General features: G+C 43.7%; 4 protein-coding genes and 2 long non-coding RNA genes across 6 annotated transcripts; 3 read left to right on the plus strand and 3 right to left on the minus strand.

The window, feature by feature from the left end:
* Positions 1-6: 6 nt before the first annotated feature.
* LOC133398062 (uncharacterized) lies at positions 7-3,620 on the plus strand. The gene is made up of 3 exons (XR_009767746.1): positions 7-118; positions 288-362; positions 3,490-3,620. It is a non-coding gene; the product is annotated as an uncharacterized LOC133398062 (long non-coding RNA).
* nat8l (N-acetyltransferase 8-like) lies at positions 3,429-11,521 on the minus strand. The gene is made up of 3 exons (XM_061669657.1): positions 11,065-11,521; positions 10,183-10,347; positions 3,429-6,070 (listed from the first exon to the last, which is right to left on the minus strand). The coding sequence occupies exons 1-3, from the start codon at positions 11,360-11,362 to the stop codon at positions 5,703-5,705; spliced, it is 831 nt and encodes a 276-aa protein (XP_061525641.1). The 5' UTR covers positions 11,363-11,521; the 3' UTR covers positions 3,429-5,702.
* Positions 8,795-11,950, plus strand: LOC133398063 (uncharacterized). The gene is made up of 3 exons (XR_009767747.1): positions 8,795-8,869; positions 9,265-9,330; positions 11,884-11,950. It is a non-coding gene; the product is annotated as an uncharacterized LOC133398063 (long non-coding RNA).
* A 1,370-nt stretch (positions 11,951-13,320) lies between these two features.
* Positions 13,321-15,762, minus strand: nicol1 (NELL2 interacting cell ontogeny regulator 1). The gene is made up of 4 exons (XM_061669121.1): positions 15,536-15,762; positions 15,331-15,456; positions 14,334-14,422; positions 13,321-13,939 (listed from the first exon to the last, which is right to left on the minus strand). Exons 2-4 carry the CDS (start codon positions 15,446-15,448, stop codon positions 13,871-13,873), a joined length of 276 nt encoding a protein of 91 aa, XP_061525105.1. The 5' UTR covers positions 15,449-15,456; positions 15,536-15,762; the 3' UTR covers positions 13,321-13,870.
* A 495-nt stretch (positions 15,763-16,257) lies between these two features.
* nelfa (negative elongation factor complex member A) lies at positions 16,258-23,708 on the plus strand. The gene is made up of 12 exons (XM_061669119.1): positions 16,258-16,407; positions 17,421-17,630; positions 18,838-19,009; positions 19,117-19,278; positions 19,351-19,440; positions 19,699-19,826; positions 20,087-20,156; positions 20,250-20,338; positions 20,583-20,691; positions 20,839-21,170; positions 21,955-22,054; positions 22,295-23,708. Exons 2-12 carry the CDS (start codon positions 17,421-17,423, stop codon positions 22,477-22,479), a joined length of 1,647 nt encoding a protein of 548 aa, XP_061525103.1. The 5' UTR covers positions 16,258-16,407; the 3' UTR covers positions 22,480-23,708.
* Positions 22,841-27,806, minus strand: faah2b (fatty acid amide hydrolase 2b). The gene is made up of 11 exons (XM_061669120.1): positions 27,572-27,806; positions 27,312-27,394; positions 26,857-26,993; positions 25,783-25,992; positions 25,589-25,708; positions 25,300-25,435; positions 25,112-25,229; positions 24,651-24,770; positions 24,476-24,587; positions 24,067-24,252; positions 22,841-23,995 (listed from the first exon to the last, which is right to left on the minus strand). The coding sequence occupies exons 1-11, from the start codon at positions 27,755-27,757 to the stop codon at positions 23,799-23,801; spliced, it is 1,605 nt and encodes a 534-aa protein (XP_061525104.1). The 5' UTR covers positions 27,758-27,806; the 3' UTR covers positions 22,841-23,798.
* Positions 27,807-27,837: the final 31 nt, after the last annotated feature.

Consider the following 27,837-nt stretch of genomic DNA (forward strand, 5'->3'; position numbering starts at 1 on the left):
AGAGTGGACCCCCGCCCCCCCCTTCTTCCTCCCCTGCGGAGGGGAGCGTGAGACCGGCATATGCACATTCTCGAGGGCTCGCTACATTTTTGGAGAAGTGGTGTCCAAAGTCAGACAGGTAGAACAAACACACTTGCAAAACCATTCTCCAGGATGACTGACATTACAGTATAATGCTTCGTAATTAATTACTTGACCTCATTTGAATACAAATGCTGAACAGGATGGATGGAAATGAAGTTAACGACTTGACTTTTGCTCTCTTTTATACCGACCTACTATGTCAGGAGTAAGAATGGTCCAGTTGGCATGGGCAACAGTAAGAGCTTCCTCGCCATGCTGCCATGGCAACTGTAAAACGTGTGAGTACTTAGATATAATTGTGTGATGAATGCAGATTTTCAAATGAAAAAACTTTAACCACGGTGTAAACGTGTTCAAGCTTAAAGCATGTTTTAATTGATACAATATATGTACACCCACATTCATCATAATGCATGGAATCCCACCTTTACACCTGTACAGCATTCCAGTTGAAAATATATTTAAAAAAGAAAACAAAACTGGTTCATTATCACAGCTAGTATTCTCAGTGTGGTGGTACAGCATGAGGGACAGACAGGGAACTAAAGCAACTCAACCAAAAAATAAAAATAAAAAACAGCTATTACTCCAGCCACTGGTTGAGGCAGACCAGCTCTTGAACTCTCACCACTGCTATTCCCAAATAACTGTGCTTTGGATTGTATTCCCAATGCATCCCCTTTTATAAGCTCTACGAGTCAGCAGGCCTCAGGTGCTATTTATTCATTGCCTCTAGTGATGACGGGCCCCTTTTCTCAAATTCCACACCCCCTCAACTGCTTCCCCCTAACCCCCATTTACAAAGTTCCCTCAGTCCCATCCCCCAAAGCCCACGCGTCCCACCATCTATCAGCTAGTCCCTCCTTCCACTCCTCTATCGCAGCCATCTGGATGACCCGCCTGCCTCCGAACAGCGTGGCTGCATAGCAGTTCCCCGCAGCGCTGCGTGCGGGGCTGTTTCCCAGCAACATAAAGCAGTCATGACAGGGCATCTCACTGATGGTAAAACTGAGGTGGAACAGTGCTTTTTGACTGTGCTGAGCTCACCTTTGACATCTCTGGAATTCAAGCAGACAGGCAGGAAAAGGAAGGCTGGGTTTGAACCTATCACTACTACCATCATTACTGAAGAATCGGTGCCCTAGATCTCTTTAAAATATAATTTGCGTGTCTTTGAATGTACATTTTCTGCTACAAAGTGAATAAAAATAACCCCCAAATACTATTTACAGGAAATGTATTTATACAGCTTTACATTAACTATCTTAGAAATTCAATCTACAAACAAGAAGTGAGTCAAGATTTTGGCTTGTTTTATCCTCAACAGTGTGACCAAAGTGGTCGTTATAAAGCGACTTTGCATGTTCAGGGTGCTGCCACGCCATCTTCTTTCCTGTCTGCTTGGACTCATACTTTCATTCCACCACTTGTTATTGACATTTGTACAAATATGCAGAGGTACTGTACATCTGTGCATACACTGACATTAAAGTTAAAAAGAAAAAAAAAATCACTTCATTGTACAATTAAACACCCCTTAAGTCTTAAGCATGAGTGGTATTGTGTAAGGGATATAAATGTCGTCATTGCAGCATTGTTATGATAAAATCTGTGTGTAAAGTATGTTGTAGTTTTGCCTACTTGTTTTTATTGCTCAATTCAATGGCACATGGGCAGGACTTTTCCCAAATAATAGTTTTTTCGATAAAATATCGCCACATAAAGAATAAAAACGCAGCAGTCACGGTCACATTTGGCATTGGACACTTCTAAAAACAGCCACTGGTCAGTATGAGTAATACATCATGCAATGACGTCTTGAGTAAATGCTGATGACTGTCTGGAATACAAACTTTATCTGTAAAAACAAAGCAATCAAAACCTGGACTGTAATACAAGACACGGTTGTGCTACAAGTGCTGAAGTGTTCTTGGCACCTGTGGCCTCAGTCCAGAGTGAGTCCTTTTTGTGTCGGCCACAGTGAAGCAAGCTAGCTCCTCTCCAGAGGTGGAGAGAGAGAGGGAGTCCATGTCCTCCTCGTTGCAGCATACCCCCAAACCCCCCACACATGCTTGTTTTCCCCCACTGCTCCTTCGCCCTCTTCAGAAGGTGGAACATTCCACGTCGCGGTCTTCTTCTGGGATGCAACTCATTCAAATGACAGATTGCCCTAAATTAAACACATTTGCAAAATTGTGGCAATAGAGCTATTTACAACCACACCTCATGTCTAATGTTTTGTATTTATTACTTCTTGTCGTGCCCTCAAAAGTGAAATTAAGGAAAAAAGCTTCATGTCAGCAGTTTACATTCATGCCTATGGGTGCTCACCCCTTGACATCATCAGAGTAAAAACACACACAGCATCGGTATATGTGTGCTGTTTTGGAGTACAAATGAGAAACTGCTGAGCTGTATTTAACAATTGGATTTTGAACGTGATTGCTGGCCACTGCGGAGGATTTAAAACAGCTTTAACTTTGGCAATTTGTGTCTTCGTGTCTGCTATCTGTGGGTCCTAAAGCACTCAAGTAAACGGGCCTCCTCCTACGGGAGGGGCCTCGATGCAGCATACCTTCTCAACCAATGGGAAAAAACAAACAAATCCTGAAAAATCCACATAAGAAAGGTGAGATTGTACACCAGCAGAACCTCGGCACGCACTCTGAAGTTGCATATAGAACCTTTTCTACATTCTGCTATGAATTGGTTGTAGTAAACAGACATTTAAAAAAATAAAAATAAAATCATAGTTAGTGCACTTTACAATTCCAAATCACCTTTAAGCTACTTAGGCCTTTCAGTCATTTGAACTTTACTTTTATTTATTTCACTGCATAAGGCATTCTGAATGCTTTGTTCAGAATATACCGCGATGAACGTTCCTCAAGATGAGGAACATTTAAAATGTCATCATGCATGCAGTGTAAACGGCTCGACCCAACTCTGCCAAGGCTGCCTCTTACTCTAAACATTCATACTGCGCGCGATGGTGGTAACGAGACTTCGTACACCACATTAGCATGGCGATATAACATTTGAAGATATTCCAATCCCATACAAATAGGTCAGGATCACAATAAGGGATGCTTTGTTTGCTCGAGCTCGACATAGAGTACATATGTTAAGGTATTTAGCTGGAGCTTGGGCAAAACATGCCATGCAAACCAAACCCACTTCATCTTCTTGCTTCTTTACACTCACTATCAAAACCGCTTTCACTCTAAATTGTGTGCTCTGAGTAAATCCCCTTTACAATTTGAGGACGATATTACATGCAAATGTTACACATTTTCAAAAAAAAAAAAAAAAGTAACACATTTTCATATGTCTCTATATAATTATATATAGCAGGCATATATAAATATATATGAATTATTTGTTGTCTACATTTATTTTTTCCAGCACACTTGGGACAGAGGCATGCCAAATTGCATTGCTTTTGCATTCTGCGTTTTGCTTGGCTGGCAGGCGAGATGCAGTCTTGCATTGGGTGAGTCTCCACACACACACACACACACAGACACAAACACACATAAGGGTTGAATGCGTGTGTGTGTTTGTGTGTGCGTGCCTTCGTGTGTCCCAACAAGCTTCAAATGACGTAATCAAAGCAGTGCAGCAAGGCTATGTAGCTCATGCAGAAATGGTGGGAATGGGTGAAGCCAGGGACAAGGAAGGTCAAAGGTTTTTGGGGGAGGGCACAGAGTTGCAGACAGACTCATTAAATGGGAAGAAAGGAAGGTCATGTTATGAGGTTTTTGTGTATTTTATTCTTGTTTTTCCCCCTTCTTTAGTTGACTTTTATAAAAGATTTAATGACATTTTTGGGGGGATGAACATCGCTGGCTTTGCTATGTAAAGACAAGGGAATCTGTTTTTCCTGTGCTGAAGATTTGTAGGTATTGCTAGTTGTTGTGTCTTTGCCCAACAGGCATTTAATGTGTGATTTTAGATTTTAGCTGAGTACATCTGCCTTGCAGTTGTCCGGCTGCGGGTACTCCGGCTTGCTCCGACATTCCAAGAACATGCATGTTAAGTTAAACGAAGACTTTAATTTGTTTTCAATTCATCCTACATGCATGTGTTCAGAATGCGGATGGAAGCCTGAGATTCATGGCTCCCTGTGCTGGCGTGGGTTTTCTCCGGGTATGCTGGCAAACATCCAAAGTCCACACAGGAAAGCCAAAGCTGAAGTTCAAACCCCAATGGTCAGAGCTGTGCAGCAGACGTGCTAACCGCTACCCCATGCTGCAACTGGTAAAAAATGTAGAAAATAGATATTCCTTATCTGTACCTTTAGATTCTTGTCACGCACCACCTCTTGACAAGGTTTTATGGAAATTGGTTTTGTTGTTTTTGCATACTAAATGTCTCTGTCCTACTCTACTGGTGTGCTAAAAGGTGACACAGAAGGTGTGCGGTATGCTCAGTTCAGATAGTGTGAGACTCCGCCCTTTCCGTTATATCGACCTATCACATAGGGCAATTGGGACGATGCAATGTGTGGCCACACAGTCAATACAGTGAACCTTCACTATTATCATAAATAGCAAACATTTGCGAAAAAAATAAGCACAATCCCTAAAAAGGTTTAAAATGGACTCTCTATAGGCAATATCCAGAAACACTTGAATATCGTTTCAAACTCATCTTATGTTTCCCTAAAAATAAATGGCTTGCAGATGATTTGTTTTCCCTAAAAATGAAGACGCTGGCATGTATGTAATCAAGAACGTACCAATTACTACTTTCCTATTACCCATTTAAATGTGTTTCTGACGAGTGATATGTATACTCTCGTTCATTACATATAGCTACGGGTACTGCTCCGCTAACATAGTGCCTTAAAAGGAGCAGGGACTTACAGGTCAGTGCGCTTTTCAGCGAATCTCAAAATGCTGCCGCATGCCTCTTGACTGGAACACGTCAGAGGGAGCACATCACTCCAATTCTGGCTTCCCTCCACTGGCTTCCTGTGCAATTTAAAGTTAATTTTAAGATTCTGCTATTTGTGTACGCCCCTGCCCTGGTGCTGCAGGTCAGCTGAGAACGACCTCCCAGTGCACACTTGACAAGCACCCAAACCCATTTTTATTCCTTGGCTTCCCAGAGTTCAGTTGAGAATAGTTGTAGTGTAAACATTTGCGAGTAGGTGATTGAATCAGGGCTCACTGTATTTCATCTTTCTCGCTCACTGTGCTACTAAAGTGTCATGTGCATGTGTGTGAACAATGCACACAATCGCACAACAACATGATCGAGGAAGCCACATACACCCATCCTCACCCAGTCCCTCCCTGTGTCATAGTGATGAATGGGGCTATTGATCATTCCGGGGTCTTGGCAGCAAAGGGACATGGAAATGCTGCCACTAATTTCTATTCAAAATGGTACCAAAAAAGATTAATTATACAAAAATGGAGAGGGGAAAAAAATTCTGAAATGTAAAACAATACTACAAAAAGCAACAACAATGGAAGTGTTTGGCGATGATAAATCTTGATTTTAAAGTTAGTGATTATGTCAAATAAAATAAATAAAAGCGCTCTCTCTCTCTCTCTCTCTCTCTCACTCACACTCTCTCTCTGTCCCTCTCTCCTCCATCTCTCTACCTCTCACTCCTCACGGAGCTGGAGGCGGTACCGGCTGTACCGGATCTGGAAGAACAGCCTCTCCGCCGCCGAGCGGCTCATCCCGGGAAGCCTGTAGTCCTCGCTCTGGCCAGTTCGCCGGAAACCCAGCGACTCGTACAGCTTGTGTGCGGCCATCTTGACCGCCGTGGTGCCCAGGACAACCGCCGCGTAGTTGTTGCGCACGGCAAACTCTAGAACACGTCGACCCAGGGCCTTGGCGATGCCTTTGCCGCGGTAGCGAGAATCCACCGACATGCGCCGCAACTCCACTGCATTGTCATCCTCGCGGCCTTGCGCCGCCACGATGCCCACAACGCGTCCGTCCAGCACTGCCACCCAGAAACAGGAGCCTGGGACGCACAGGTGGCAAAAGTACTCACACACTGTTCTCAAATAGAAATACTGATACAACCATTGATGTTGCACTTTCCTAAAATGAAGAAACTATAGTGGTGCCTTGACTTACAAATTTAATTCCACGCTCCACCTTAACCACTCTAGCAACTCTTGACATTCATATTTCAAATCATCTTTCCCACTGAAATGAATCAAAATACCATTAATCTGTTCCAACCTCTCGAAAAAACAACTTTTTGTAATTTTTTTAAATGATAATACCACCCTGTTATAGTGTACTTTATGAAAACATATAGTAATGAGGTAATTGAATACAGTGTAAAGAATTAAACAGTTTTGCTATGATGCAATGGATATTGTGCTGCTCCTTTTGATATGCGCACCTTGGCTACCTGGGGGCATAATACAGACATGGATATGGTCACTCTCAGTAAGTTTTATGTTTCGCTTGACAGTAAAACTGTCATCACCTCAACGTTTCCTGCGATCACCACTTTGGAGAAAGCTGCCGTTTTAACCGACTGCTTGTTCTTGAACGCAACACAAATTCAATGTCCTCCAATCCGTCTTCATGTCATTTTTTCACCTGTATGTCTTCTGTTACAAGACAAATATATGGTTCCGGAGTCTTGAAAGGAGCCATTATGGCTCGGAGGGCGTACATCCTGAGCAAGGGAGGGGCAGATGGAGACGAGAGAAGAGGGGGAGGGGACACTGAGAATGCTGATGATCTCCAAGCAAGAAATAAATCAGAGGGAGGAAGACGGTGAGTGAAGAAAAAAACACATTTTATCCATCCATCCACCCATTACACATCGCCGCAACCCTTTCCTTCTTTTCCCGCCTCTCACGGCTTCTATGGAAACATTTTACAGACACGCTACACTTTACTGTGTGCATGCCACTGTTCAGCGGTGCAATTGGTCAAAGAGCTTCACTGGGGGCGTTTTTTGTTTTTTTTACACCAAGATGTCAGATGTGGTTTGCGGCTAGTTACAAGGAGGAAGTGTTTTTAATGCTTTTTATTGAATTCAATCAGGCCTGGATCTGCAATTTACTGGATTGTTTTGTATTGATTCAAGCAGCTAAAGCAGCAGCTCCCATGGAGGTAAGAAAGACGGCAATGCAACATTAATGAGCGGCTTCACATTCCTCCTATTATTAAAAGCAGACTTTATTAAAACTGCAATAAAGCAACAAGGTGGACATTTGGCAACATTGAAATGCTTGTAGTTGCTTAACAGACTTATATTTAGAATAGCATCTCTGTGGTTGCCATGGCGAGTCCCCATCCACATAGTTTTCGTAGTCTGGCGGATCAGCCTGAACACCGCTTTTAAGTGAACCTTGTCTTTTTCTTTCTTGTTTTTCTGTCTTTTTCCCAATGTTTTCTCTACTTAAAACTTTTGGTATTATTTTTTCCTCGTATTTATTTATTTTATTTTATTTAAATTTTTCCATTTTTTGTTGAACTTTTCCTTTTTTCTCCCCCCCTTTTTTTCCCATTAATTTTCTCTTGTTTTTCTCCTCTATTTTTCTCCTAGAACTCCTTTTATTTCCATATTTTCTTGTCCCCCTGTTTTTTCATTACTTTCTCTCTCTTTTTTCCTTTTACCCTTTTTGTCTCCTACTCTATTTGAACCATAAATATGGAGACTAGATACGCCAGCGTGCTTTAGCGGTCCGGCTAACCAACTTGACCATGTTGGGGAGGTCGACGTTCCCCTCAAAGGCAATGCTTGGACATTGAAATGAAATCGTAACTTAACTTGCTCATTTCCCAACGGTTGAGCCAACGGTTGTGCTATCAATACATAGCATTTGGGAAAAAAATATTTTTACCCCGTGAAAGGTTACTCCCAGTTCCTTTGTTGTAATTGTATGAGATTGTACGCAACCGTATGCAGCACAATGTACCGGCATCCTCGGTCTTATGGTTTTCTTGACGTCTACACACACGGAACATGCTGATGTTGCCCCTCCTAGCTTAGCGTTGCCGTAGGCATGCAGCTCAAAAAGAGAGTGTCGTGTCTACATATTGATATTTAGGATTTGAACGATTTCTTTCTCCCCATTTTGTCCCCTCTCCTTTTTTCCGTTTTTCTCCTGCTACTCTATTTTGAATTTTTTTTCCTTTTTTCTTCTTTGCTCTGTTTTTGTTTTTCCACTTCATTTTTCTTCATTTCTTTCTTGTTTTTTTTCTTTTTTTTCCTTGCTACTAGGCACAAATGTAAAACATATATTTTCTTTTTTTCTTTCCCCTTGTTTTCTTTTTCTGTTCTTTTTCTTTTTTCTCTCCTACCCTATTTAAACCTGTTCTTTGTGCCCCCCCCCCCAGATTTCAAAAGGCTTTCCCGCTGTAATGCCGTCAGAAGGTTGCAGGCAAATCCAACACAACCATTAATATAATCAGCTTTTGCGATTCCTCCTGCAGATGTTCATTTATTCATCACTTGCTGGACTTCCTCCTCCCACTCTCAAAGCGCTCACACTCTGGGCCTTATAACGAACCCTTCATTAAGCAGAGTGTGCGTGTATCACACACAGCCATTATACATTCTATTATAACCACCTCCTCCTCACTGGGCTGCTCCCGTGTGACGAGAACTCTTTGAGCTATTTGCGGCGAAGGTTCGTTATTAAATCACCCCTTGAATGACAATTATTGATTGTGCGATTGGCCTATTGTGGGTTCACTGCTCCCACAGCACGGGGAAGGAGATGAGGACATTTGGGCCAGCTGCTGTTGCATTCCATCTGCACAACGGTCAAGTCCAACTTTCAGCACTGGGGTACGTATGAGGCATTTCCAATCATGTTTCGTAAGCCCCTTCTCTCTGTGTCGCATGCGTACGGCAACTGTTTTGTGAGCTATGGGTCACATCGCAAAGTCTTGAGTCCAAAGACAAGCTTGTTTTTACACAAGTGCAGTCAAGAAAATGATCAAAAGACCCCTGTGTGACACTGTCCCATGATTTTTGTCCACTATGACTGACTGGGCTTTCTGTGGTAGGTTTGGGCGATTCATCCATTTTATCAATGAATTTAAGTTTATTGAATAGTTTGAGTTCAAAGTGCGTCCTTGCTGTTGTGCACTACTGTGGAGCTAGTTTACACAAGCACAGTCACGGTTTACAACTTAGAGAATTTTCCTCTCGCGACTTTTTTCCCATCTTTTTCATATTAGGACAAGAAAGGAGCCCAGTGGAAGGCAATCGTGAAGTCAACTGTGCCAAACATTGACGAGGAAATGGTGAGCATTTATACACTGGAAAAGCAGTGATTTATCCACATGTTGGAAACTTTTGACCCAAGGGACGGGTATGTGCTTCCAAACTGATCATATTTTGCCGAGATTGCCTGCCTCATCTGTAAAACTAACTCTACATGACTGAAAAAAACTTTGGTATTAGAAGAAATACAGCAAATCTCTGAAGGGTGCTTGTGCAAAACTATTTTGATGTTTTGAATGATATTGTCATTTGCTTTTTCGAACAATTCAAAATCAGATTTTTGAAAAAGAACTATGACATTTTGAGGTCATAAAACTTAGCCCTACTTTTGGGTTTGTGAATCACCAAGGAAATTTTAATAACCACCTTCATAGATAACCGTGTCCTGCATAATAGCAAAATGTACTCATCAAGATGCATGCATTCATTATTTTTTGGCTCTAACCTTATCACTAAGTTTCATGCTGAAGTTATTTTCTTGTTGTGCGTGACCCCAATAAAAACCCCAATAAACTAAAATTACCCTCACCGTGGCGGATAACTGCAAAACTGAGGTTCAAGTGCTCCCTCCCCACTAGTTTACATGGCATTGTCCAGGACCATTGAAGCCTGAATACCGAGCCATGCAGTTCTTCCTCCTCCCTAAGGAATCAATTGGTAATCCCGACCTTCAAAAGAACAGGCAAGTTGGGGGAAGGAAAAGGAAAAATGCTGGGAGGAGGGGCAGCGAATTGACCGCACACACACACACACACGTGTCAGCGGGTGTTTTGTTTTGTTTTTGTTTGTCCTTCATTCTAAAAACCTGTTGGTGGAGCTGGACATGACCCCAATAAGAGCCCCCCACGCCCGCTCTGATCCCCGAGTCTTACCTGCGGGCTTCATGTAATACGCCTCTATGTCCGCCATGTCCGTGTGCAAGGCGTGGTCCAGGTAACTGTGGATGACTTTCCCGCTGTAGTAATAACGTGCGCCCATGAGCGCGAGCGGCGCGCAGCAGGCCAGCGTCAGGGATTTGGTCATGAAAAAGCACATCACTGCAGAGAAATGGGAGAAAAACAAACGAAACCTGTCAGAAGAGAGAATCACAAGTTTGAGACACAGAAAGACAACAAATTCATCCATCCATTTTCTACAATGCTAGTTCTCTTTAGGTTCAATTTCCATCTCAAATGATGAACAACCTGCTGCATACCAGTGTTGAAAACAACCCATTTTATCCCCGCTCTTGACACACGGTCTAACTCTAACCCATGGGTCAATTTTGCTTCGGCCATCCATTCATTTTTGATCCCGCTTGTCCTCATTAGGATTCCGGCTGAGTTTGTACTGTCGACAACAAATCCACGGCAGAACAATATCATCATTTCGATGGGCAAAATAGACTGCACAGGTGTTAGTTTTGCTTTGTACGATTGCATGTGAGACTGAGTGCACAGCTTTGACGCTAGGGAGCACAAAAGCTTCGGAACTGTGAATTCAATTTTGGAATAAAAAGGGTCGTGGGCTGAGTTTTTTTTTTTTTTTTTTTTTTTAAGGGGGCTGGCAAATTTGCTCATTCATTTCAGGCGAGGCCCGTGTCGTTGCCTCATCTGCAAGCCTGGCCGCCGGTTACCACGCATGCGCAGTGCGGCCGCCCATTTCTTTTGTTGCAACAAATTTCGACTCGGTGCGTCAAACACCTGTGGAATCATTCACGTACGAATAGCGCGCATGCGTAAAAGGCGAACGGGATAGGGCGGGGGCTTGCTTACCTGTGAGAAGCGCGTACAAAAACTGGGTTTGGGGTTGCTGACCGAGTCCCCGAAACGCCGTGTTGGGTATCCTCTCCATGATCCCTTCGTAAAAGATGCGCCGCACCTCCTCCTGGTCGCCGCGCTCGAACTCGCGGATGAACACCGCGTCCCGCCTCACGTCCTTGGCCTCGCCGGACGCGGACGAGGCGCCGCTGGCGCTCCACATCATGGGCTCCTTTTTGCTCCCGGGTATAGCATCGTGTTCGTCCGCAACTATTTTAGTCTCGCAAACCATTTTGGGAGACGAACAATGCATGCAAGTGGCCGCCGAGTAGACCCCCCAACGAGTACGGTGCAGCTTTTCCTTTCAAAATAAATCCAAATGATGAAAAGAAGAGACGATGGATGGGGAGAAGACGAAGGAGGAGGAAGGGGGGTTTCTACTGCAACCCTGAGCGATTCTGGCGACCAAGGCTCGCCGGCTTGCCACCGACTGTATTTATAGGCGGGGCAGGGCGTGTGGATGAAGGTCCGCTCGTCGCCGCGATTGGTGGAAGCCGTGAGATGCTGATGGAGGAGGAGAGACGTGCGGGCCCCCTAGCTCTCTCTTGTGTATCGCATCCGTAGCACCGCACAGCCTGTGTGTGCGTATTTGGGTCGTTTTGAAGGGAGGGGTGCAAACTCGACATCCGTGATCATGCGTCAAACGGAATTTAGGATTTCTCCGTTTTTTTTTATTGATATTCATGATCCTTACAGAGGGGCTGGAAAAGCCCAATCGACATTTTATATATATATATATATGTGTATGTATTAAAGGAGCTTTGTTGCCCTCAGGTGGTTCCCGGTTGCGCATCCTTCGCCATCAGATGACTGCTGCACTGCAGTGATTCCACGCCCCCGCGCCACTTTTACGCAAGTAGTACACAGTGACGCCCCCCACCCCACTCCATCTCTCTCTATCTCTCCCTCTCTCTATATCTCTATCTCTCTCTCGCTCTCTCAAACACAAACACACCATAACCTTTCATCATTACCTGTAGCAGTGCAATTACGTTTGGACACATGGCGATCCAAACTGTAGTTTCCCAGTGGTCATCAGTGCTGCCTTCTTCTCGTGGGAAAATGCAACCATTACTCAACAGCAACTGGAAGAGGTGGGATACACCTGGTCGCCATCCAATCACAGGGCATATAGACCTTAGATGTGAATGTGAGCCAGTAAACAAATATTAAAGCCGTAATTAATTGTGTCTGTCACCGTAATCTACTCACTGATGAACAAACAGAATGTTCACAAATTTGATCATATATTCCACGTATATAATATACTCTGTAATGGTATTAGGCTAGAAGTTCAACAAATATTATGTCGTGTAAAGTTAGGTAGATGGCAGTAAAGCACTACTTGTGTCCAAACGAAGCTCCTCAATTCACTTCAAAACAGTTCCTGAGCACTAGCATGTCACAAGATGGCGGCAAAGCACTGCTTTTGTCGAAATGAGCTCCTTAATTCACTTCGACATGGTGGTTTGACTTTGGGCCACGAGCGTGACGTTGTTGCCGCCAGGCCGCTGCAGGTGGCGCTTGAGCTTTCAGTTTATGGGTCTATTTATAGAGCTAAAGGTCTATTTCCCCTCAGGAGGATCCATTGCATTGCATCCATCCGGGAGGGAGAATGGCGCATCGTTGCGACGTCGCCTCACCCCTTGTCTACTGACCCCCTCTAGTGGTGGACTTGAGGAGTTGCATTTTAAGTTAAATCTCACAAATGGGAAAATTAGGAAGTACTGCGGTAACTGAACATGTCGTCGTTTTGTACTGCGTGACAACGTATGCTTACATTGGGCCGTAGTTGATCACTAACACATTCGTGGTCACATCTACATTAAATATCTATGAAAAACACAAATATAACTCGATGCAAAGAAAAACTAAGTTTAACGGTAACTGAGCGTGCCTCCTTTTGCCATGTGACAATGTATTTTTACACGTAAGTCACTAACCTATCCTAATGTAGTAGTACTTTCATAATTACCGTAAATAGCTGTATGAAAAACACTCTCAGGCCATAAGTATAAAACATTCAAATGAAAAACAATAAGTAAGGCAGTAAGTCTCGTGTCTTTTTGTGCCACGAGACGGTATATTTTTACACCAGGCCTAGTCTATCACTGACCTATGCTAGCGCGTTAGTAAAGTCATACTTACAGTAAATATTTCTAATTAAAAACACTTCTTGCCCAAAAATGTAAATCAATCCAATGAAAAACAGTAAGTACGCACATTTTATTTGGCCAGTCCTCCTCGCCCACACACAGAAACCTTCGCAGGGACAAAATATTCACGTTATTTGATTTGTACGCTAACCTACAACGGTGACAGTAACACACACACTTGTCACATTTTCCTCCACTGCAAACTTGAGTACCGCCAGTGAATGTTACAGTACATTGTGGATAAACAATTGTTACATATCAATATTCATGTCACCTCAAAATCTATACATACACTCTACGTTTACAAAAAGGTGCTGTGAATTCATGCTACAGTGCTGTGCTAAGGAAAGTCCAACAAATCTGAGTGGATTCTTTCTCAAGTTTTCTTTCTCAACCTCCCCCCACCCCTCCCCCCAAAAAAAATTTATTTGATGAAAAGGACTCACCCCAAAAACTTGACATCTGTGTTTTGTTTTTTTTAAAAGAAACAATTCCAAGCATATGGCGATGAGACGAGCTTAAAATAAAGTGTCCGCTGTGTTGGGAGTCTAGAATCGCTGTACATGAGTAGAGTATTTGGGAAGAGCCGTCCGCGTTGTGAGGATTCAGCGCAGCGAGCTGGGCATGCAGTCGCAAAGAGCCCTCGTCTCCGCCCTCAGCACCAGCGTCTCCGTCTGTGGCACAAAAAAACACCACGCACACGTTAGCCCAACAAATTCAAAGAAGCACCACAGCGTAACGAGTGCTATGGGAACACATTTTTTTTTTCAAGCATAAAAATAAATGTCAAGGTACCATTGTAATGAACAGAAAATAAAAATTGTACTTTTTGGAGACTGTAGTTTTACTTTTACCAGCGTTCTTTTTTACACAATACTTCTACTTAACTGCAGTTTATGAGTACTTACTTTTGCCACCTCTGCCCACCGATAGTTCACGTTTAAAACAAATGATACCTTTGAGAGTTAATATTTTCAAACTATATCTACTGTAGTATTGATACATGCAGAGCGATGACAGAACATTAATGCAATATTCTTCTGCGATGAATGAGATGGTCCTCCATACCCTGGCGTCGAGGCTGACAGCAGTTTTTTTGAGGTCCTGCAGGGCCCGTTGCATGAACTCAAACGCATGGCAGTCGACGCATGGGCGACCTGGAAAAGCGACAGCATTGGTTTATTATTCCTATCTTTAGCTCATACTCAATATTCATAAGCTCTCCTCTTTGGGAGGAAAAGAGAGGGGGGTGGGAGGTGGCGGGAGTTTTCGATCTTACAAACACCCTAGAAGTGTTCTTTATGCAAATATTTACTGTATTTAAGATATTAAATATATATAAAATACTCTTGTGTTGGCATTGGTTAGTGATAGACTACGGTCTTGTGTAAGAATACGTCGTCACGCGGCACATGTAGAGATGCTCACTTACCACGATACCCTCTGTTTTGGGGAATTATTTACGGCCCAGAAGTGTTTTTCATACAAACGTTTACTGTAATTATGACTTTACTATGTTGGCATATTTTAGTGACAGACTAAGGAAGGGGTGTCAAACAAATTTTTGTTGCAGGCCACAAGGTAGTTATGGTGTCCCTCGGGGGGCTGTTATGACATATGAATGTATAGTCGCCATCATTATGTAGACAGTGGAACCTCGGTTTTCCTATGCTCTAGTTTTCGTAGGATTCGGTTTTCGACATTTTTTACACTGAAATTCTGTCCGTTTTTGTACTGAATGCGTCATCGGGCGGTACAAGAAGGCACCCTCAGTTACCACCGGCTGACGGTTTTTTTGTTTGTTTTTTTTTTTTTAAATTCATGCGTGAACATTTTTTCCCCATCCTAGTACTGACTGTAATTAAGACTTACCGCTTGCATTAGCGGGGGTTAGTGACAGACGACTACCCGTTTCGACTTGGACTACGAGTACATTTGGTTACCTCGCCGTACGTTACTTTACGCCGTAGTATGTTCCGACGACGTCGTACGGAAACCAGTCGTCACCACTGCAGGTTATTTTTCCGAACCGGGTCGTCATTGAGACAAGATGAAAAGCACCTACTTTCTGCGGGGATGACCGTCCCTGTCTCCCGGTCCACATCTGCAGCACCGCCGCGGCACAGGACGAGCTGGGCCGCCAGCAGGAGCATCGCTGCCTGCATCATACCTCCGGATGCCATGTTCCAAACTACACGTGTTGATTTAGGTTGTTATTTGCACGGTTGCAAGAATGCGGTGTATTTACAATGCGGGGTTCGTTTACCTACCCCGAATCTGTCGACGGTATGTTATTCGGAACACCAGGTCAGCGCGAAATGCCCGTGAAGATGTTTTTCATGGAGCGGTTGCGCATGCGCACGGCTCACCATGTTCTAAATCATAGGCTACGACCCCACACCTATCCAGGAACGGTAAAAAGCACTCTCGCGCTTAGAAATGAGAATAAATCTAAAATAGTATCTATCCGAGTTTTTTAAAATCCTAAATGGCCCCGCCCCCCTCCCCAAATGTAAATAAATACATTTTAAGCAGATGTGGCGATTGTACTCACCCTGTACTGTCCAGTACATATATTCTGTATTGATTCAACTCCTTTACTTCCGTAAAAGTACAAATGTAGACTGAAATGTACAAAAGCAAAAATTAATTTTCCTGTCACTTAACAACACCGGTTGTGATAACAAGGTACAAGGAACTTTTATACTATTTATTGTTATTCTTATATTGTAACACTGCTGTGTCTTGTGTGCTGCTGTAACACCAGAATTTTCCCTCTTGGGATCATCAAACTAACATCTTGTCTTAAAACAAAAACAAATTTGTTTTTATAACAAAACTGTATGCTGTTTAGACACTCAAGTAGCACATTCTGATTCTTAACAAAACATTTGTTCGTTGTTAATAAGATCAATGTCTGTTTTGCTTTCTGACATAAATTGTGAAAGATTACCTGGGTGATGAATAACAAATGATGTCACAAGACTTTGTTAGCTATGACATGTCAGTTGACTAAAGGATAAAAGAGCTAGTCTTCCACTTAAATACTGCAGCAGTCCGAGTACAGTCATCAGCTAGAAAAGACGGAGGAGGACGACTGAAATGATGCATGCTAAAGTGAAGAAGCTCATAGAAGCCACTGGTATGTGATGACTATAGACTCTTAGTTCGTTATGTACGTATTGTGGATTCCACTTTTGTCGTCCATAGCTGCTTTACGTGTTGTCCCTGGGCACTTGTCGTAGTGTTGTGCATGGCCGGAGGCCGAAGTTGAAGTTTTCCGCTCGCGCTTCTGTTCTTTCCAGCCAGCCATTTTCCGTACCGCTTATCCTCACTAAATACAAATACTATTTTACAAGAGTAACTGTTACACAGCATGAAGCAAGCAGAGCTAGCCTCTGTTTTTGGATCACTGTTCACTGTCTGCTGAATTGTGCAGACGTACCGATATCGAAAGCGCGTCATATCGTTTCATTTTTAACAGCAAAGTATCTCGATACTTTTCTAGGGTATACCATGCAACTGCTTCTCTGAATCTGTTGCATCATTTTTGTTAATGCACGCTAGTTCACGTTCCTGCGGTCAGTTTTTGAGGGGGCCTTATAAGTTCCAAAGATCTCAATGAATCAAAATCGCATTTGCAACATTTTTACATCCCGTTTTCAACCGTGGGGGTTTAATTAAGTAATAGAAAAGTACAGATATCTGTTTTAAAATGTAGGGAGTAAAAGTAAAAAGTCATATGGAAAAATAAATAATCCTACTGATTTTAGGACCTCAAGTATTTATCCCTCAAAAATGACGTGATGAATACGTCACTGATAATGTTGTCTGTCTTGGTAAATAAAGTTAAAATCTTTTTTTTTTTTAAAGACAGCCTCCGTGGTTGCGCATGCGCAATGTTTACCATGTAAAAAAAAAAAGTGCTCGTCAATTTATGATTTATTTTTTAATTTGGGGGGTATGGAATGAATGAGATGATGAAGTGAAGTTTCCTCACACTTTGTGGCATAATAATCTGAAATATTAAAAAAAAAAAAAAAAATTTAACTAGTGGAGTTCAATGGCGTCCACACAGATCTGGGCGGGGTCCTGACTGCCGTTTTCTTAGTAGCCCATTAAAATGCCCGAACTCAAAACACTTCTTTTTCCAAGATGGCGTCGATGAAGGACAGCGACACTGGCCTGTGGCTTCACAACAAACTGGGCTCCACGGACGAGTTGTGGACGCCGTCGAGCATCGCGTCGCTCCTCACCGTGTCCGTCATCGACAACATACGCCTGTGCTTCTCGAGCTTGTCGCCGCCCGTCAAGCTCAAGTTGCTCCTTGGGATGCTGCATCTCCCCCGGCGGACCGTGGACGAGGTGGGCGCCCCCTCCCCTGTTTATCCTTTTAGCCTTCACTTATCCTCGGCCAGGCTGCCTTTAAACGACAAAAAACTGCTTTACTTTACTCACTTCACCCGAACGCGTCGTTGCTATAGTGTTTCACCGGACTATAAAAACACTAGTCAGCTACTTTAGCATTAGCACGATAGCTTCCAACACCGCGATACGATGACGAGAAATTAATGAGCGGAATTAAGCAGAAGACCAAAGGTTCCCCCCCTTTTATCTGATCCAGTCCTTCCAAACCTAACGTCGACCGGTTCGTTGGCATATATCACCGAACGTCTGTGGTTGTCGTTCAGACTGTGTGGTGTGACTGGGGAAAAAGACAGAACCGAGGGGGCGGTACCATCCTTACAACCTTGTTTCCCAACCTTTATTGAGCCGAGACACTTGTTTTAAATTCATAAAATGTCACGGCACATCATCAATAAAGTAAAAAAAAAAAAGTGTGTTTATACTGAACTAGTGGTGGGGAGTACTGTACTTCTTTTTCCCAGAAGACCTTTTACGGAGTTGCAACAGTTAAATCGATTTAATAGACAACTAATTGATTACTATACCACTAAAGATTATCGGATATCCATGTTACAGCCGACGTCACATGCACTGATATGTTAATCTAACACACTGATATGATATGTTAATATGTTAATGAAATTGTTAAAAGGTATGTTTTTAATCATTTTAAATGTTTTTTATTGTGCAAAAGCCGAAAACTACCCCAAAAGTTTTTAAATAAGTTTTCTATTCGGGCCCAACCGATAGTGATTTTAAAAAAAAAAGTATGGCAATTATGATATTTGGCAGAATTTAATAACGCTAACCGATTAATCGGATGTTTAATTTAAAAAATATATAATGATTAAAATATATTTTTTGGTCACTTAATGCTTACAGCAAAGATATGAATTACAGGCAGAATATTTAACTGTTTTACAGTAGTTTGTCCTTTTTATTTATTTCTTTACAACAAAGACAAAAATCTATTTTTTTATTATTTTAAGATTTTTGTTTTAATGTCTTTGTCTTGTGAAGTGTTAATGTGGGGGGGGGGGCAGCTGATTTAGCGATCGGCCCCTTGTCTCAATATTGCGGATTTCAGTGATAGCGGGTGGGTATGGAATGTATACCCCATGATGAGTCTTCGATGCTAAATGACAAGAGATTTCCTCTTTGCTAGATGAAGGAGGCCCTCTCCGAGATAATCCAGCTGGCCACAGTGGACTCTGAGCCTTGGGTGTTGATGGTCGCAGACATCCTCAAGTCTTTTCCAGAGACGGGGTCCCTCAATCTAGACTTGGAGGAGCAGAATCCAAACGTGCAGGACATCCTTGGCGAGCTCAGGGAGAAAGGTAGGCAGGCCGATATTTGTTTTATTTTTTTCTTTGGGGGGTCGGGGGGATGCTGGTGTGAAATGAGATTTTATGATGGAATCTCTCTCCCTCGCATACCCGCGTAGTGGGGGAGTGCGAGGCGTCGGCCATGCTTCCTTTGGAGTGCCAGTACCTGAACAAGAGCGCGTTGACCACACTGGTGGGACCCCTCACGCCTCCCGTGAAACATTTCCAGCTGAAGAGGAAGCCCAAGAGTGCCACCCTCAGAGCTGAGCTGTTGCAGAAATGTAATTCCTTTTCCCCTCGTTGACCAAACCCCTCTAGTGTGTGCCGCTAAATGTACTGGTTTTGTGTTCTAGCCACAGAGACTGCACAGCAACTGAAGAAGACTGCCGGAGTGCCTTTTCATGCCAAAGGGAGAGGTTTAGTCAAAAAGATTGACACAACCAGTGAGTGCTGCACTAAACTAAACCACTCACACATAAAAAGTTCGGACTGTTGGGGTTGCGGATCATCACTGATCAAACGCCTGTTGTGAAGCTGGTCATGTGCATTCTGATGTCGAGAGAAGGTCAAATTCATTTCAGGTTCATCCTGAAGTGTCACCCCAAACCCCAATATCCCTATCTCTCTGTAAGCAGTGTATGTAGAATCTTGGAAACATCGTGAGTAACTGGTTAAAGAGATGTATTGTTTTTCTTTCTTAGCGCCTCTCAAAGGGATTCCCAAGGCCCCGTTTCGCAGCCCCACAGCCCCAAGTATGTTCAGCCCCCCCAGCAACCGAACACCCATTGCACCAGCACGCACACCCCTGCGGAAGGAACGTGGGGTCAAGGTAGGACGCCTGTGTTGTCTTACACACACACATGCGTGCACGGTTCACTCAATTTAAGTTTAGTAAATGTCAGGACAGGTTTGTTAATTCAAAGTGCATTGATATGAACACAGTGGTCAGTCAGTGTTGCCAACATAGTGACTTTTCCGATTCTCCCTTAGCGATCATTTAAAAAAAAAAAAAAAAAAAAGTGACTAGTGAACAAGCCATAAACCTGGTAGTAGCCAATCAATATATATATATTTTCCCTTCTTCTGCAGCTGTTGGATATCAAGGAGCTGAACATGGTCGGAGCCGGGAGAGAAGCAAAAAGGCGGCGAAAAACCTTGGGTAACAACATTTCAACCACCACCCCAGTCCAACCATCTACACTTCGCTTCACAGAGTATTATGAATGTCATGGTAATGCGTTTCCTTTTGTAGACACGGAAGCGGACGAGAAAGCAGCCAAAGAAGAAGCAGTGGTCGAAAACACCACACCGGATTATGCCGCGGGCCTCGTCTCTGCACAGGTGCTGAAATTGTTGTACACATCCCTGTTCAAATGCCAGATTTCTAGGTCGGGAATGGGTTTATAAAAAGTGTTTTAATAAATTTAATCATGATGGAAGTGTGTGGGAGGGGTAAAACCATTTTAAAAAGTCTGGTATATGATCCTCTATATCATACATTTTCATCTATTGGAGGTGTGTCTGGAATGTATAAATATAAATGGGGTAGCTGTGAAGTAGCTCTCAAGGTTGTTTTTTGTTGCAGAAACTCGGGGCGCTGAACGAGACCCCGCTGCCGTCAACCAGCTACCTACCGGCAACGCCCAGCATGGTTCCTTCCTCCTCCTACATTCCCAGCTCCGAGGCTCAGCCAGGTGAGGGATCCTCCTTTCACGTTTCCAATTTTGAAAAGCGGCTCAGAACATGGAAGGCTGGATGGATAAATAACCCATTTCAGGAATTACCGGAATCTCTTTGCAACCCGAGTCATCGTGTCATGTCGTGTCTCGTTTCCCCTCAAGCAAACGCGGGCGGGTCCGGCTGGGACACGCTGCAGTCGGCTCGCCAACCGGAGGAGTCGGCGACGGCGGGCGCAGGCGCCCCCGCCGCCACGCTCCCGGGCCAGTACAAGCAGAGGACGCCGATGTACAACGCGAGCACCACGGCGAACCCGACGACGCCGACGTCCCCCAGCACGCCCGCCTCCACTCCCGCCAGCAACGGGCCACCGGCGGCCGCCACAGCCGGCCAGCCCGAGACACCCGCTCAGCCCCCCAGCACGCCTCAGACCCCTACACCGACACCCACCCCCACGCCGCCACAACCTCAGCCCAAAAAGAATCTCTCACTGACGGTAAAGTGTCACTTCTGTGTTTGTTTTCTCATTACGCCTAAATAACACAAACAAGTACAGTGAACCAAAAGGCACAATGAATAATAGGGCCCCTAAAAATGTTTAGAATTGCCTATATTAATAGGGATGGTGCCTGAGCACTTATAATAACCTTATACAAGATGACTGGATTTCCCCAAAAATGCAAGGACACTTCCGTATATCTCATCACTTCGCAACCTGTAAAAATACCAATTTCTACTTTCCAATCAGCTAATTACATTTTTGACTCAGTGATACCAAGATGCTCTATTTTTAAATACATAAAGTACCAGTACTTGGTAAATATGCTTGTGTAGAAAATGGAATGTTAATAATTGGTATTGGTAATAAATAAACCTAATTCCTAGGTTTTCATAAATTAATATGATTTTAAAGTTCAATACTATATTTTCCAGTTCCAAGTACCTATGACTTAAACTTTTGGACCTTAAAATACAATCACTGTGATCAGTTATTATGCACACATGTAGATGACAAATGGAAACAACATTTTCTCAAGAAATCTAAGGTTATTTTGTAAAATATTTTTTAAAATGTTACTAAATCTAAATATTTTTATAATGTACTTGTTTTGCATTCCAACAAAAGGAAACGCTTACTCTTGTGGCACAAAAAAATTTGGAAATAAGAGATTACTGTATTGTTTCAAAAATTTCATTTCTGGACTTGGGTTTTGGAAAAAGTCTTACCAAAGCATTTTCAAGTCTCGACCTCACTCGGCTTTATGTTCCACTCTTCTCAGAGGGACCAGATGTATGCAGCTCAGGAGATGTTCAAGACGGCCAACAAGGTCACCAGACCAGAGAAGGCCCTCATCTTGGGCTTTATGGCAGGATCCAGAGGTACGTAACTTACTTGGACTGAGCAGTCACTTGTCATGGCTTTGGATGTTCTGTCCCATCTACTCGTGGAAATCTGCGGTCTGCATCTTTTAATGCTTCGGGTAGTGAGTCTAAGTGCCAGAGGACCATTCTGACCATTCAGGAGGAGACATAGGGGTCCATCTATTTAAAAAAATAAAAATAAAAATAAAAAAATCCCTTGCAATAAATGGGGATTAACTGTACAAACTTGTCTCGCAGAGAACCCGTGCCCGGAGCAGGGTGACATCATCCAGATCAAGCTGAGCGAGCACACCGAGGTGTTGCCCAAAGCGGACGGCACTGGCAGCACCACCATGTTGGTGGACACGGTCTTCGAAATGAACTACTCGACGGGTCAGTGGACTCGCCTGAAAAAGTACAAGCCCATCACCAACACCTCGTGAGAAGCGCAACAGGTGGACTCTACTCGCTCACGACCACATTCGCTGACATTCAAGTGTTCGCATTGGGGCCAAAATGAGGACCCGGGGAGGGCCGTGCTGACGAAAGGAGAGAAGGTTCTTCCTCCTTCTGCACACAGACACACACACGCACACACACAGGATATAAATTTCATTCATTCTCCTCCCCCCTTTATCATTTAGTTCTGGCATCTGTGCGAATGTCTCGCAAAACAGCCAGCGGTCAACAACGCACCATTTTTTTCGTCACCTTTTTTTCCCCAGACAAATTGAAAGAAAATAAAGTGACATCAGACTGTTATCACTTATTGAATTAATTCAAAACATTGACCATGAGTCTGTGTGGGTGGCTCTGTGCTTGTCATTGCGCAGTAGAAACAAGATCTTTTTATTTGTATGATTTGTAGCATACAACAAGCATTCACAGTTGATTACCATCGGAACAAATGTTTTTAAAAGGCAGACTTAAATTATGCAATTCAACTAAATAGCTCCAAATATTTACGACAAATAAAATATCTCCATTCATCTATTTATGCAAACAGTGACAGAACAATTAATTTCAGTACACATACTTTTTGTACCATTTTTGTTTGGTGGTGTGCCACAGGATTTTGTGCAATATGCCATGGTTCTAAAGGTTGGGAAACGGGGTACTGCGTAATCAAGTGGACGTGAAATGAAGTAGCCCCCTGTGTACATAGAAATGATCTTCTTCTAGGAACATTCAGTGTCGGCTCAAACGTCCATGAATGTTAAAAATCATGGCAAACAGCCAAACAAGTGTTGATTGTGGTTACAGTAAACCCACTCTACTCGAGCCCTGCTGTGAATACTGAAAAAATGTAAATGAGCCCCCCTAAAAAAATTTACAACTGGCTATTTTCATAGTTTAAACTGTCAATATACCACAAACTATGATTCCAAGACAGTTTATCTTTTCAAACTGAGTGAAACCGAGTAAACGAATAAAAGGCAGTAATCCCCTACATATTCACAGTATAGGAATGTAGAATTGAAATTGGTGTCAAGGAAGTATATTGAAGTGATAGATCTCAACTGAGAGACCAGCTTTGTGTGGGAGAGCTAAGTTTAGCCTGGGTTGTTAGTGGGAGTTAGAGTCTTCATGTTTTAAGATGTCTTTGAAATAAAAATAAAAAAGTGTTTTCACATCATAGTTTGTGGTATAGTTACGGGTTGAACTTAATATAGATATGTTTGAAAAATAATTGAGGGGGGGGGTGTCAGTTACATTTTACATGGCAGGGGTCAGTGCCTATCCCCCACAATTAGAGTAACCACTACACCATCTTCATCTTGTGGACATTAGCTGGAGGCTCCCTCCAGCCTCCGAAGGCCTTCTCCAGGTAGAGAGCCACAGCCAGGGGCAGCCGATCTTGCAGTTTCCCGCTCACCACCTGCACGCCCAAGGGCAGACCCTCCTCGTTCAGCCCCAAAGGGCACTGGGTCACGGGCAGACCCAGAATATTGAAGATTCCTAAGGAAAGCGGGAAAGAATATACTCGACTTGTTGCGATGGAATGGAACAGATCAATTGCACTCGTATACCAGTGTAGGCGAAGTCAAGGGGTCTAAAAAGCGCGTGGTGGTGTTTAGGGGCCACCCTGGGATGCGACGGGTAAAAAAGCACCCCGTCGGGCCCCAGCAGCTCGTCCACGTCCTTCTGCAGCTTCTCCTTCAAGCCGACAAGGAAGATGGATGTGGACGCTGGCCTCTTCTCTAAAAGGGCCACACCTGCAGACGTCACGTGCACATTTCATGTGTATCGCACGCAGGTAAACGTTTTAGTTAGAGGTGCAACAATTAATTGACAACTGATTGATTTTCAAATTAATAGGCAACTTTTTAGTTAAACCGCAAAGTATTTTGGTGTTTGAAGGTGATTCCCAACGACAGTGCTCAAACAGTTTGGGAAACACTTCGACACAGATGTTTATATCAAAGGGTTGACACTCACTAATGGCAGCGACGGTATGATCAGATTTTCCCAGCATGCTTTTCAGCGCCTCCCAAACGGGCCACACGGGCCGGCCCGGCTCTCCCAACTCCACGGCGAAAGAAACCGGAGGCTGCATGAGAAGATGTGAGTGATTTGGCGACCATGTGACGTACGCCGTGGCATCTCCTCACACCTTGCCCTCTTTGTCCGGGAGACCCATGTAGGCGTCCCAGATCCGGAAGCTGTAGCGGAGCTCGGGGAAGCGCGCCTCTTGGATCGACACCCCGAGATCCGCTTCCAGACGCTCCGCCACCTAGGACGGGGAAGAAACATTGTGAGTTGAGAAGAAGTGTCAAGTAAAAGCCCTTTGGGGTGGAATGGTGTGCTAAAAGACATAGCTTGGTTTCAAGGTCAAGGTTCAATTCACACTGGGGACAGTAATGGATAGAAATGCAAAACTACGTATGTTTTGTGGAAACAGGAACAGATTGAATGACATTTATACTATTAAACCTTTTCTTTTTATGAAAGTTCAACATCAATTCTGTGTGGGAACCTTAATAATTGGCCCCGGTTTTGATTCGTAGTATAGTGATGATGTACAACTAGTTTGGAGCTAGAGCCTTGAGTTTGACACATGGCCACATAACTCGCCTTCCTCTGGATTCGTCTGAGTTCTTCGCTGACCGGAGACGTGAGAGGAGAACCGCCGTCGTCCGGGACGGTGAAGAATCGGAGCTTCTTGAGCTCCACCTTCTCGTTCAGGGACAACCTGTGCAAAAATTAACAAAAGGAATAATAAGCTATTGGACCAACCGAGGTGTGACAGTTTGGCAGCTCACATATGCGCCTTTGGTCCTGCCATGATTTTCAGCATGGGCAGCAGGTCCTCTGCGTAGCGGCACATGGGCCCCGTGCTGGTGTACTCATCGTGTCTGCCGGTGCACGGGGGGTACTGGTTCTCGTTGGACACCACACCTGCGAGAGGGGAGAGTGGGATGCCGCAGTTGAAGGTCACCTATAATTTAGCTTGTACGCAACCCATGTTACATAAACGGGTGTGTTTAATTGTATTTACTAAGAAAGGGGTTGCGTTGCATCCGGCTGTTGCTTCTCACCCGATTCACTTACCAGGGGTGGTTTTATGGCCAAATACTCCATTAAAGAAGCAAGGCATGCGGATGCTGCCGCCGATGTCCGAGCCGAGGCCGATAACCGCGCCGGCCGCGGCCAGCAAGCTGCCCTCACCCCCTGATGGGGACACAGTGCCTTAATTATTTTTTGTTTTTTTTCGACCGCATGATGGCTCCTGGAAGAGCGCTAACCCGAGCTCCCTCCCGGCATCCTCTCCAGGTCATACGGGTTGCTGGTGATGCCGTAAAGGTGGTTGTGCGACTCTGCCCACATGCAGGCCTCGCTGGTGTTAGTGACATCCAGCGGGATGGCACCCGCCCTCTTGAGCAGGGCCACGGGCGGCGCGTCGACCGACGCCACCACTCTTCGCCTGGACACGATGCCGGAGGTGTGCGGCATGCCTTGAAATGGTAAGTGGCAAAGGTTGGAGAACAGGTAAATTATTAATGACGGCAAAGCTTAATCTTAACTCTATGGGACTTTAAATTAACCATTGATATTCTGCAAGTAGGATGCAAGCTAAATAGATTTTTCTGGGGAAGTTTTTGCATATGTTTTTTTCCTGTCTTGTTTAAATCACAAATAAGATAACAGATATTCTAATTGAATATTATACATTATTGCACTGTTGTAACAAAACATAAAACTAATCCGGATTAAACGTCTTCTGATGGCCTTGTTTATTATTATTTTTTAATTAACTGAAGCAAAATTACTTTTTCATACATGAACTGTCCTGTTGTTAAAAAATAAATCTGGATAAAAACATCTGATGGCCACATTTACTCTATTACATTTTTGCTTTTGTTTTTTTAACCATCTATTATTAGTAGTTCTGTACAGCACTTTGGTACAGGTACAGCTGTTGTGAAAGCAATATAAAAAGTTGTACTATTTCATTTTCTGGATGAATTGAAGGGAAATTATTTGAGGATAAAGGCATATTGAGCAAAGTTTCTGTCAATGGCAGCTGCTGAAAAGCCTCTGAAATTGCTTGACATTTGCTGTTAAATAAATTGAGTGTGATTTAAAAAAGAAATGGGATTATTACAATAAAGGCATATAAAGCAAAAAAAAAAAACGGAATTTCAACAAAATGCTTTTGTTTACATTTTTTGTGCAAATACAAAAGCAAACAGGGTTTTTTTTTTAAAATAAAGGTGTATTAAGGAAATTTTCTGTCGGGCATCAAATTAGGGAGGCAGCTGTGCATGAGATGAGGATGTTTTTGGGGGGAGTTTGCATAACGTCCAGCGAGACGTTACCCTGGAGGCCGAAGGACTCTTTGACCGAGAGAGGTACGCCGAGGAAAGGCAGCCGATCCGCCAGCACCTCCTCACCACCTGGTTCCTCATCAATCAGTTTATCGACCTGGGCCGCTTCTTGGAGCGCGGCAGAAAACCTTGACGGGGGTAAAGGAAAAAAAAAAAAATATATATATATATATATATACACACACACAATGACTTGTATGAGTGAACTTTGTACGCGCAGCCACTAGATGGCGGCAGCGAGCTTCACAACATCCGCCCAAAATCCGTTCCTGATGACCTGAGTTGTTTTGTTCGCAGGTATTTTGTCAAATTTCTTTGTCTAAAGAAAGAGTGCTGAGAAGAAGCAGTTGTGTGCCTCTGCACCATATACATGAAAGATTAAGAATGACATGAAATGGGATGGGAACAGTCGGTCCTTGGGGGATGTAATCGAAAAAGAACCTTGCCTGTCTTTGACCACTGCGTTCACCAAAGGGTTGACTTGCTGAATCCGGTCAATGTAAGCCTGCACCACCTCCTCGCTGGAAACCTGCACACACACACACACTAGCATGATTATGGAAAATGGATGAGAAGTGCAATACTGTAAGTGAAAATTTTGACTTTAATAACTAAATATTGCATAAATGACATTTGGACTGAATGGTAAATCCTTATTTTCCACCACCAGGACCGAGGATAGAGCCTCACTGAGGCCGATGTTCACCTCTCGTCGCCGGATCCTCCCGGCAAGTTGGGTAGCTGACACGGCCAGGAGCGGGTTGCTGACCGGCGGGATCTTTCTCTTATTCTCGGTGGGTCGGGCAAACACGAAGCGATATATGGCGAAACAGATGGCCACGAATGCGTCGTAGATCAATTTCTGGAGCCGTTCCATCCCACTTGGAGCCATGTTTGTTGTCAAGTCAGACCGGTTTGATGCGTACTCGACTGCACGTTGGGCCAATCGGCGTTGATATGGCTTGTGACGTC

The sequence above is a fragment of the Phycodurus eques genome, chromosome 23 (assembly GCF_024500275.1).
Source record: "Phycodurus eques isolate BA_2022a chromosome 23, UOR_Pequ_1.1, whole genome shotgun sequence".
Lineage (NCBI taxonomy): Eukaryota > Metazoa > Chordata > Actinopteri > Syngnathiformes > Syngnathidae > Phycodurus > Phycodurus eques.

Coding starts and splice junctions, on each gene's coding strand:
- nelfa (XM_061669119.1), top strand. CDS start 17,421: ATGGCGTCGATGAAGGACAGCGACACTGGCCTGTGGCTTCACAACAAA. Junction 19,010..19,116: donor TGGCGAGCTCAGGGAGAAAG/GTAGGCAGGCCG, acceptor ATACCCGCGTAG/TGGGGGAGTGCGAGGCGTCG. Junction 21,171..21,954: donor AAAAGAATCTCTCACTGACG/GTAAAGTGTCAC, acceptor CACTCTTCTCAG/AGGGACCAGATGTATGCAGC.
- faah2b (XM_061669120.1), bottom strand. CDS start 27,757: ATGGCTCCAAGTGGGATGGAACGGCTCCAGAAATTGATCTACGACGCA. Junction 26,994..27,311: donor AACGCAGTGGTCAAAGACAG/GCAAGGTTCTTT, acceptor ACCCCCGTCAAG/GTTTTCTGCCGCGCTCCAAG. Junction 24,253..24,475: donor TCATACCGTCGCTGCCATTA/GTGAGTGTCAAC, acceptor TGACGTCTGCAG/GTGTGGCCCTTTTAGAGAAG.
- nat8l (XM_061669657.1), bottom strand. CDS start 11,362: ATGCATTGTTCGTCTCCCAAAATGGTTTGCGAGACTAAAATAGTTGCG. Junction 10,348..11,064: donor TTTGTACGCGCTTCTCACAG/GTAAGCAAGCCC, acceptor ATTTCTCTGCAG/TGATGTGCTTTTTCATGACC. Junction 6,071..10,182: donor GTATTACATGAAGCCCGCAG/GTAAGACTCGGG, acceptor TGTGCGTCCCAG/GCTCCTGTTTCTGGGTGGCA.
- nicol1 (XM_061669121.1), bottom strand. CDS start 15,448: ATGGCATCCGGAGGTATGATGCAGGCAGCGATGCTCCTGCTGGCGGCC. Junction 14,423..15,330: donor GACGGTCATCCCCGCAGAAA/GTAGGTGCTTTT, acceptor TCGCTTTTCCAG/GTCGCCCATGCGTCGACTGC. Junction 13,940..14,333: donor CTGTCAGCCTCGACGCCAGG/GTATGGAGGACC, acceptor TTTGTGCCACAG/ACGGAGACGCTGGTGCTGAG.